General features: G+C 34.6%; 1 protein-coding gene across 2 annotated transcripts in view; it reads left to right on the top strand.

Annotated features, from left to right (window-relative positions):
• Positions 1–11,939, top strand: part of ca4a (carbonic anhydrase IV a) — a 42,215-nt gene that overhangs the window by 19,261 nt on the left and 11,015 nt on the right. For both annotated transcript variants that reach the window (XM_073950440.1, NM_001114407.2), the window contains exons 2-3: positions 7,388–7,432; positions 9,375–9,539. Coding sequence is in view for 1 of the 2 variants with exons in the window: in NM_001114407.2 (NP_001107879.2) it covers positions 7,388–7,432; positions 9,375–9,539 (210 nt within the window). In the remaining variant the exon portion in view is untranslated. The remainder of the gene's footprint in view (positions 1–7,387; positions 7,433–9,374; positions 9,540–11,939) is intronic.

The following is an 11,939-nucleotide window of genomic DNA, read 5'->3' as shown; positions in this document are numbered from 1 at the left end:
CATTTAATGTAAAGTGGGACCTCCTTTTCTTATCATTCATTTTTTAATCTTACCTTTCTTTCTTTCATTTTATTTATTAAAATTTCTTGCTTTCATAAAGTCACTCAAATTTTTGATGTTATTCTAGGAGATGCCTTTTAGCTTCTTGTTTATGTCATTTTTCAGCTTGTCCACTTCTGTCTTCCGATCATTTTTAAACTCTTCTTTGAATTGGCTGAATTCTTTTCTTAAATCTGTCGATGTTCTTTCTCAGGTAACTCATCGTTATTATTTGTCGTGTCCTTCTCCTCCTCGCTTATTTTTGGCTTTACATTCCCCTTTTTGGGTTTTGCCGCATTCGTTTTAAACTCGTCTAGCGCAAAGCTCACTTGAATTGGTAAAAGCATAAGGGCTTTTCGAACACAATGACCGGGAGAGCACGTTCCATGCTGCCATCCTACAGCTCACCTATAACCGGAAGTCTCTGATTTTATTTTAATAATAATATTTTTTAATAGATTCAGACATGAAAAAGTCATTAATTTAGTCAAAATATAAATAAAATAAATTGATTGAACTTATTTTTTAAAAGGCATTTAGTAGTTTATTAGTCATTTTAAATAATTATGACTTCCTTTTATTTAAATAATATATATATATATATATATATATATATATATATATATATATATATATATATATATATATATGTTATATGTTACTTATTATTTTATTTAATATTTATATATTAAATAAATATTAAATAACAAAACTTGATGAATAAGGGACTAAGCCAAATAAAAATTTGTTATCAAATATTTATGAATATTTAGTCAGGTCTAAAAACTGACATTTCAGAAAATATAATAAGAGATTTTTTTTATAATAAGATTTTTATAATACGAGATAAGTATTGTTTATATTGTGCAAGTGAAATGCCAACTGTCTGATATTCTGATTTATAAGAATTATTATTTAACCATGAACTCATTCCACTGCACACTGAACAGTCAAATAAATCCAATAACACTGAACAGGGAAGAGTTTTATAAGATTTAAAAGACAGAGTTACTCACAGTCACGCTTTCCTTCAGTGAAATGTTTAGTCATCAGAGTCAATATAAGAGGCGCTTTCTGAGGAAGAAGGAAAGAAAAGACCATCAAATCATTTCATAAATGAATAACTTCTCTGCAGTATCAGCAGCATTATTCAATAACTGAAAGGCCAGCTTTATATTGATTCTTTGGCTAATATTTCAAAGAGATCCCAACCACATCTCAAATCTGCTCATATTTGCCAAGAAACAAAACATCTGCCTGAGACTTTTATTTTGAAGTTGTATGACAATAATTGGCATTTCTTTATCTTAAGGAGTTTTGGGAGAAACATCTAAGACCAAAAGTACAACAAAAAACAGTGGAAGGAAAAATCCTTTGCTCTCCTGTAAGATTTTAATTGAATTTGAAAAGAGTTAATTCATCATTTAAGCAATAACTCTAAATTAATAGACATTAGATGTAGAGCTGTAATCGAGCCATAAAAGTTAGGCCTGACAGAATTCAGCTTGAGCCCGACAAGTACATTTTGATCGACAGCTTTGTAAAAGCCCGAACCCGTTTACAGCCAGACATGAAATCGGCACATGCACACAGCTCTTTAACCTGTTTTCAAGAGTCATTTATACGTGTTTTAACATACTTTATCCATAACAAACGTAGGCTTTAGGCCACTTAGAAGTTAGAACAAAGACATAAAATCAGTCCTCTGTAACATCGTAACATCTCAGCACTCTAAATAGGTCAAGGTACATACTTAGGGCCCTATCATACACCCGGCGCAGTGTGGCGCAAGGGGCGACGCAATAGTTATTTGCTAGTTTCAGCTTGGCGCAAGAGTGGTTTTGAGGCGTTGCGCTACGCTGTTTAAATAGCAAATGCATTAGCGCTCATATGTGCGGCCATAGGCGTTCTGCTCTAAAAAGGAAGGTGTTCTGAGGCGGACCGCTGGCGCGTTGCTATTTTGAGAAACTATAATAGATTTTTCAATAGACCAAAACAAATCCGGTCTAAACTCCAGCGCAGAGTTGCGTCTCGCTTACACACTGCTTAATACACACAAGAGAGCAACAGGCAAATATCTTTACATATGAAAAAGAATTAAATATTAGGGATATATGGGATATAATTAGAATAAATATAGGATATAAATATAAAGGATTAAAATATTACAAAACATATTATTTTCTAGCCTACAGAAATATGAAAAATCACTGCTTTTATGTCTTCTTCATCTCGGGAGGCTTTTTCAGTTCATTCAATTTGCTTTTGTATAATGTTATTATTATTAGCAGTATTATTTATTATATCCATATTTATATTTGTTTTATTAAAAACAAGATTAGATTTGCCCACCTGTCAGGTTTTAGACCATATGGGGCACAGCATGTGTTTTAGGATATAACTCAGGTTTTTGAGCACACTTCATTATTATTGTTCATTTATTCGTTTGCTGGAAATTAGAACTGAATTTAGAAATAGTTTTGAAACAAATATTTGTGCTTAACAAGCGAAATTAATTATTTATAGACTAACTGATGTCTGTGCGCACAAGGTTTCCCTATCCAAGAGAGCGAAAGTGAAAGTTATTCATTTATCTCTCATTCTCGCGCTGTAGATGCTCATTTTAAACGTTTTCTTGCTCGTGAAATGTTCAGTTTTTCCACTTACACTTACTCTACGTCATGTGAATAGCAAATGCGTATGGCGCGACGCAACTGGTTCTTAAAGGGAATGGGAGATGAGACTCTGATTGGTTTATTCTCAAAACACACCTATAACTCATTAAGAAAATAAACTCAACCCTTTTAGACCATGTGCCACGGCGCAAAGCGGATCTTCCCGTCCTTAAAATAGCAAAAGTGGATTCTGACACGCCTTTAATGCGTTTGCGTCCTGCACATGGACCGTCAAAATAGAGCCCTTAGGCTTTAAATTGGCCAACACACTTTAAAAAATAAGTCTTTCTTAACAAATTAAATTAAAATAAATTTAAAATTATGATGGGGCTGCACTCCCTGTGTTGGTGTGGGTTTCCTCCGGGTGCTCCGGTTTCCCCCACAAGTCCAAAAACTATACTGAGGTATAGAGGAATTGAATAAACTAAAACTGGCTGTAATGTGTAAGTGTGTGGGTGTTTCCCAGTGTTGGGTTTTGCGTTGGAAGGGCATCCGCTGCATTAAACATATTCCGGATAAGTTGGCGGTTCATTCCGCTGTGGCGACCCCTGATTAATAAAGGGACTAAGCTGAAAAGAAAATGAATAAATATATACTAGTATTCAGCTTAAAGTGACATTTAAAGGCTTTACTAGGGTAATTAGGGTAAAGTTAGGGTAATTAGGCAAGCCATTGTATAACAGTGTTTTTTGTGGAGACAATCCAAAACTAATGTTGCTTAAGGAGGATAATAATATTGACCTTAAAATGGCTTTAAAAGTGCTTTTATTCTGGCTAAAATAAAACAAATTAGACTTTCTTCAGAAGAAAAAATATTATAGGAAATACTGTGAAAAATTCCTGAATCTGTTCAACATCATTTGGGAAACATTTGAAGAAGAAACCAAAAATCACAGAACTTCAACAGTATATATATTCTCCATTCAACAGCACTAGGGAAATATTTTATAATAAAATAAGAATCAACATTTGGGTCATCAGTGACCTTTCTCTTTAATTCCTCTAATAACAGGATCTGATTGTGGGTCGTGACTTGCAGAAGTCGCCTGATAGACTATAAAACATCCCATCACAATATAAAGATAGTTTTGTCATCATTAGAAATTCTCAAAACAATAGAAAGTAAAGGGTGCTCATTCATTGTGAGCGCCAGGGAGAGGCTTTCCTGCTGGAGCAGTCAATACGATGAAGTCATTAGAATTAATAGGCAGTTTAATACAGCAGAGGTCAAAAGTTCGGGATTATTGAAATGTCTTAAAATGTACATTTGCTTTATTTAAAGTGCAGTAAAAATGTGAAATATTTTGTTCTTTAAAATAACCATTTTTAAGTCTGAGTATCTTTTAAAACGTAATTTATTTTTTTGATTTAAAGCTGATTTTTTAGCATCATTACTGCACTATTTAAAGTTACAGGTGATAACTAGTATCAGTGTTAAAAAGTGCTGCTGTTTTATAAATCTGTGATATACATACAGTATTATTTTTCAGGATTTTTTTTATTAAAAAAAAAAAACTAGTTTCAAAATGTTATAATTTTTTTTTGAAGCATTATTTTATGGGGGTTTTCACCTTTATTGTATAGGACAGTATAGAGTATTGAAAGCAGAGGGAGGGGAAGGATCGGCAAAGACCCGAGGAATCAAACTTGGGTCGCCATGATCACCAGAGTGCATGTGTCTACACACTAACCACTACACCACTGGTGCCGACAAAATGTTTTCAATTCAATGGGTCCTCATTTAATTATAATTATTATTATTAATAGTAGTAGTAGTAGCAGTAGTATGTCCTTACCTCAAACATGAATACATTCATTCATTTTCGGCTTATTCCCTTTATTAATCTGGGGTTGCCACCGTGAAATGAACCACCAACTTATTCAGCATATGTTTTACGCAGCGCATGCCCTTCCAGCTGCAACCCATCACTGGGAAACACCCATACACTCTCATTCATACACATACACTAAGGACAATTTTAGCTTACCCAATTCACCTGTACCGCATGTGTTTGGACTTGTGGGGGAAACCAGAGGAAACCAACGCCAACACAGGGAGAACATGCAAACTCCACACAGAAACGTCATCTGACCCAGACGAGGCTCGAACCAGCGACCTTTTTGCTGTGAGGCGACAGCACTACCTACTGCGCCACCGCGTCGCCCACACATTATACAGTATATGATATTTTAATTAACATGTAAACAAAAATGTTTCATTTGATAAAGAATTATTTGCAGCATGATACTGTTATAACTCGTTACTGTTATTTAATGCATCCTTAATGAATTATAGATAACATAATATTATAAATATTTACATAAATAATAATAATAATGATATATTTGGGGACACGGTGGGTCGGTGGTTAGCACTGTGGCCTCACAGCAAGAAGGTCACTGCTTCGAGCCCCGGCTGGGTCTGTTGGCATTTCAGTGTGGAGTTTGCATGTTCCCCCCAAGATGGTGTGGGTTTCCTCCAGGTGCTCCGGTTTTCCCTACAGTCCAAAGACATGCGCTATAGGGGAATTGATGAGAGGGGTCTGGCAGCAGATGCAATCTGAGCTGCATGCAATGATTTTGAATGTGCTCACCTAACCCCACCCCTAACCCTACCCCTTATAGTGACGTCACTAGCTCCATTGTGTCTGAGATTGCATCTCTGAGATATGCAGACTCAGCTTGCATCATAAAGGCTGCATCCAGATACTGTTGGAATTGATGAACTAAATTGGCTGTATGAGTGTGTGTGAGTGAATGGGTATTTCCCATTACTGAGTTGTGGCTGGAAGGGCATCCGTTGTGTAAATCATATGCTGGAATAGTTGGTGGTTCATTCCGCTGTGGTGACCCGTAATAAATAAAGGGAATAAGCAGAAGGAAAATCCTAACCACTGAGCCACCGTGCCGCCAGCTTGAATCACAGTTTTCACAAAAATATGAATTATTCAAATTATATTTTAATGATTTCTGAAGGATCCTGTAGCATAGCAGACCTAAAAAATCAGCTTTGCATCACATAAATAAATGATATTTCACAGTATATTCACACAGACAATGCTTATTTTAAAGAGCCCCTGTTTTGCATTATAAAAGGTTATATTTTGGTTTTAGGGGTCTCCAACAACAGGCTGATATGCGTGCGTCTTATAATATGCATTTATTTTTACCTAATTATTCCAACAACTCCCATATGATCTGTTCAGCGATTCATTTGTTCCCAAACCCCTCCTTCATGCGAAGCTAATCTGAGCTGATTGGACTGATGACCCAGTCTGTTGCGAGACAGAGAGAAAAGCCCACCACGGCTATGAAATAGCAGCCAGAGAGCATGTGAGAGCCCAATGCAGGAATGCAATAAATCAATGCAGGTAAACAACAGCATATTCTCTACTCTTAACCCTAACCCCAAGCAATAACAACGACACACATTCAGTGTTAATCCACACCGTGGCAAAAGTCGAACTATTTTGAAAATTGACCGCGCCGCGTGTGAGGAACAGCTGATGGTGGCCATAGCAAAGGCAAACATAGCATTGCCAGTTCAGAAACGCATTTAAATCAGTAAAGGATGAAGCACGCGTCACGTTTTTAACGTGGTTTTGGACGTGATATGTGAACAGCCCCATACAGATTCAACCTGAGAGATACAGTACAAGCACTGATCTATAATAGATATGTGATTACAAGCCGTGCGGGAGGATCACAACTTATAACTACACAAAACGAGGCAATAATTTTAATGACTCTTACATGTTATGATTCGGAGGAAGAAGAAACTGCCATATGAACTGTAAAGTCCCTGACAAAGCCTGACAAAGTCTCATAGTCTCTGCTGCTCCTTTAATAGCAAACGGCCGGCGAATCCAATAGTATCTGCATGCAGCCTTTATGATGCAAGCTGAGACTGCATCACTCAGCGATGCAATGTCAGACACAATGCACTCAATGGAGTGAGTGACGTCACTGTGACGGGTAGGGTTAGGGGTGGGGTTAGGTAAGCGCATTAAAAAGCATTGGATGCAGCCCAGATTGCACTGCACCATGTCTGCAGCCAGACCCCTCTCGGCAAATCCTGCACTGCAGTGTAGGTTATTGTATTAAAAATCAGAAAAATGACAGGAACAAACACAGCACACGGTTGGCTATACTGTGGTGTTGTTGTGAAATTAATTAAATATTGTTGTAAAAAATTAATATTAATCCACTTAGTGCTGTCTTACACACTGCATGGAAAGTCATTTTCAAAACTCATAATAGGAGCTCTTTAAATGGTAAAATATTTTCAAATATTTTACATTTTTTGCTATATTTTTCATCAAAATAAACAGCCTCACTGAGCAGAAAAGCCTTTCAAAAACTATATATATATATATATATATATATATATATATATATATATATATATATATATATATATATATATATATATATATATATAAAATAAAGAAATATATATATATATATATATATATATATATATATATATATATATATATATATATATATATATAATCCTGTGTATTGCAGAGTTCCAGAAATAAATCGGATTTATTTACAAACCTAATATTGATCATATATGCTGCATTATGATTAACAGAGGTTGCCAAAAATCCTGTTTTAATGCAAAATGATGTGTGTTGATTTAATATTTGTGATTTGCTCTCTGACAGACTGGTGCTACCAGACACAAGTGAGCTGTGATTCCCACTGTAAAGGTGAGCATGAGTTTATTAATGTTCAGTTCTGCTGTCTCGTTGAGGGAAAGTTATCATATTTAATTACGTTATATTCAATATAATATTTTTCTTTCTAGTTTTATCTTAATCATGAATACATTTTCATAGTTGTTTGAGTTTACGACCTTTTTTTTCTTGCTTCTTCTTAGAGGATGTCCTAGATAAGCACCCAGTGGTTATTTTATATTGCATTATTTGCAGGGATTCACAGGGCTTTAACCGTAATTGTAAATAACTTGTGGAAAGGACGCATTAAATTTACATTTTTGGTGACCGGGTCACCAATTAATTAATTAATTAATTAAAAAATAAAAATAATAATAAAATAATGAAATAATAAAATAATAAAAATAATAATTAATTAATTAATTAATGTCAGTGATTCAATGATTAGAGTCACTTAGTCACTTGCTGTGCTTGCAAATGAATCAGCATTTGAACTAATCTGTTTCTGAGTGAATCATTTGAGTCAGTGATTCAATGATTCATTCACAAAAAAAGTCACTTAAACACTTGCCGTGTCTGCAAATGTTTCAGTGTTTTGAATGAGGTTGTTTCTGATTGAATCATTTGAGTCAGCGATCCAATGATTCATTCATAAAGAGAGCCGCTTAGTCACTTGCTGTCCTTATAAATGAATCAGCATTTTGAAATAATCATTTGAGTCAGTGATTCAAAGATTCATTCATAAAAGAAAGTCATTAGTCAATTGCTGTCCTTGTAAATGAATCAGCATTTTAAATGAATCTGTTTCTGAATAAATCATTTGAGTCAGTGATTCAATAATTTTTTTCCAGAAAAAAAAAGAGTAATTTAGTAACTTGCTGTCCTTGTAAATGAATCAGAGTTTTGAATGAATGATTTAAGGCAAAAATTCAATGATTCATTCATTAAGAGAGTCACTTAGTCACTTGCTGTCCCTGTAAATGAATCAGCATTTTGAATGAATTTGTTTCTGAGTGAATCATTTGAGTCAATATTTAAATGATTCATTCATAAAGAAAGTCACACAGTCACTTACTGTGCTTGTAAATGAATCAGCATTTTGAATAAATCAGTTTCTAAATAAATCATTTGAGTCAGTGATTCAATTATTCATTCATAAAGGGTCATTTAGTCACTTGCTGTCCTAGTAATTGTATCAGCATTTTGATTCAATGATTCATTCATAAAGAGAGTCACAGAGTCACACTTGTAAATGAATCAGCATTTTAACTAATCTGTTTCTGAGTGAATCATTTGAGTCAGTGATTCAATGATTGATCAATGATTAGTCACTTGCTGTGTTTGTAATAGTTTGAATGAATAAATCTGTTTAAACTAATTGTGAATGAATGATTCGGTCATAAAAAGAGTCACTTGCGGTGTTTGTTAATGAATCAGCATTTGAGTGAATCTGTTTCTGAATGAATCTTTTGAGTCTGTGATTAAATGATTCATTCATAAAGAGCCATTTAGTCACTTGCTGTGGTTGTAATGGTTTGAATGAATGAATCCGTTTCTGAGTGAATCATGAGTCAGTGAATCAATGTTTCATTCAAAGAGGAAGTCAGTCACTTGCTGTGTTTGTAATGGTTTGAATGAATGAATCTTTTTGAATGAATCGTGAATAAATAAATCTGTTTGAATTAACTGTAAAGAAATGAATCACTTGAGTCAGTGATGCAATTGTTAATTCATAAAGAGAGTCACTTAGTCACTTGCTGTGTCTGTAATGGTTTAAATAAACGAATCTCTTTGAATGAATCGTGGATGCATGAACCTGTTTGAATTAATTGTAAATGAATGAATGAATTGAATAATTATTAACAAAATAAGTCGGGATCACAAGAAAACAAGACCGAACTGGCCTCTCAAGACTTCCGTACTTATTTACAGAAGCAAAAATCAGTCTAATATTGCGTCTGCATGTTTTTCTCAGGTCCAGAGAAATGGAGAGAAGTCAATGCAGACTGCGGGAAGGACAGACAGTCACCCATAAACATAGTGACCAAGCAAACCAAGCTGGACGAGCGATTGACACCTTTCAGATTCACTGGATACCAGACCGTGTTCGATGGCACATTGAAGAACAATGGACACTCGGGTCAGTGATTCAATGATTCATTCATAGGCTCACTTGGTCACTTGTTGTGTTTGTATTGACTGAATCTGCTTCAGAGCAAATCATTTGAGTCAGTGTTTCAATGATTCATTCATAAAGTCACTTAGTCACTTGCTTTGTTTGTAAAAGAACCAGCGACTTGAATGTATCTGCTACTGAATGAATCATATGGGTCAGTGACACGATTCATTCATAATCACTTGGTTACTTGCTGTGTTTGCAATGGTTTGAATGAATGCTTCTGTTTGAATAAATTGTGAATGAATGAATTATTTAAGTAAGCGATTCAATGATTTAGTCATAAAGAAAGTCACTTGCTGTGTTCGTTAATGAATCATTGTTTGAGTGAATCTGTTTCTGAGTGAATCATTTGAGTCAGTGATATAATGATTCAGTCATAAAGAGAGTTACTTAGTCACTTGCTGTGTTTGTAATGGTTTTCTCTTTGAATTAATCTGTTTGGATGAATTGTAAATAAATGAATCATTTGAGTCAATAACTCAATGATTCCTTCATAAAGAGAGTAAATTATTAGTCACTTGCTGTGTCTGTAAATAAATCAGCATTTTGAATGACTTAGTTTCATTCATTAAGAGTCGCTTAGTCACTTGCTGTTCTTGTAAATGAAGTATCATTTTGAATGAATCATTTGAGTCAGTGAATCAATGATTCATTGATAAAGAGAGTCATTAGTCACTTGCTGTCCTTGTAAATGAATCAGCATTTTGAATGAATCACTTTTTGAATGAATTATTTAAGTCAATAATTCAATGATTTATTCATAAAGAGAGTCACGCAGTCACGTGCTGTCTTTGTAAATGTATCAGCATTTTTAATGAATTGGTTTCATTTGAGTCACTTGCTATAAATGAATTAATCTGTTTGAATGAATCATGAATGAATGAATCAATTTCAGTGAATCATGAATGAATGAAATTTTTAAGCTCAATGATTCATTCATAAAGCAAGTCACTTAGTTACTTCATGTGTTTGTTAATAAATAAATCAGTATTTTGAATGGATCTGTTTTTGGGTGAATCATTTGAGTAAGCGATCCAATGATTCATTCATAAAGAGAGTCACGTAGTCAGTTGTTGTTCTTGTAAATGAATCAGCATTTTAAATGAATAATTTGAGTCAGTGATTCAATTATTCATTCATAAAGAGAGTCATTAGTCACTTGCTGTCCCTGTAAATGAATCAGTGTTTTGAACGAATTTTTTTCTTAGTGAATCATTTGAGTCAATAAATCAATGATTCATTCATAAAGAAAGTCACACAGTCACTTGCTGTCCTTGTAAATTAATCAGCATTTTTAAATTAATATTTAAATTAATCATTTGACTCAGTGATTCAATGATTCATTTTTAAATGAGATTCATTAGTCACTTGCTGTCCTTGTAAATGAATCAGCATTTTGAATGAATCATTTGAGTCAGTGATTCAATGATTCATTCATAAAGAGGGTCACACAGTCACGTGCTGTCCTTGTAAATGAATCAGCAATTTGAAATAATCATTTGAGTCAGTGATTCAATGATTCATTCATAAAGAGAGTCAGTTAGTCACTTGCTGTCCTTGTAAATGAATCAGCATTTTGAATGAATCTGTTTCTGAGTGAATCCCTCTTGAATAGGGATGTAACGGTATCAGAATTTCACGGTACGGTAATACCTCGGTATGAATGTCACGGTACGGTATTTATTGAATCATTTACAGGAAAAAAAAAACTTTTGAAAATACTCCAAAAAAGTGCCAAAAGTGTCAATGACATACAAATTAGCCATCTATCTGTTAGCTTTGAAACAGGAACTTCAATTTTAATAACAAAAAATTATTAAACCATGTAAAAAAATAAAGTTTCAATTTAGTATTGTTGAAAACTCATCACATTTAACATTTAATCACTCACTTAGATAGAGATGGGTTTAAAGGAAAATTATCATATAAATATAATCTGGTAAAAGCTGGTATCTCTGGGTATTTACAATGTCCCCTGCAACAGAAAAAAACCCTCTCATTTGGGACTGAGGTTTCTGGGACAAGAGAGATATGACTTGGCCCATGTTGACAGCAGTGGGTAACGTTGTGCATTGTCTTTCCCCCACTTGAGAGGACAAACCATGAGTGAGATAGAGATCTCTTTGCGGTACAAGTCAATGTCTGCATCAATCTGAACAGTGTGCTGTGTTTCTGCAGTCCCCATGACTGTTATTAGTCGTATTCCCCAACTTGCAGGCACGTGCACACATAGGGCTCAACCTGTGCAGTGCACATGCCCTTTTTAGTCTTGGATAGAAAATGCCCTTCCAAAACGATCAAAAGTGCCCCCGCGACGCGACACAACCTCCGTCCAGTCCAGCCCTTCAGTAGGCGCGCGAA

Source organism: Danio rerio, chromosome 5, assembly GCF_049306965.1.
Source record: "Danio rerio strain Tuebingen ecotype United States chromosome 5, GRCz12tu, whole genome shotgun sequence".
NCBI classification, from domain to species: domain Eukaryota; kingdom Metazoa; phylum Chordata; class Actinopteri; order Cypriniformes; family Danionidae; genus Danio; species Danio rerio.
The sequence above is the reverse complement of the archived record's forward strand: the minus strand, read 5'-3'. Positions and strand labels throughout refer to the sequence as shown.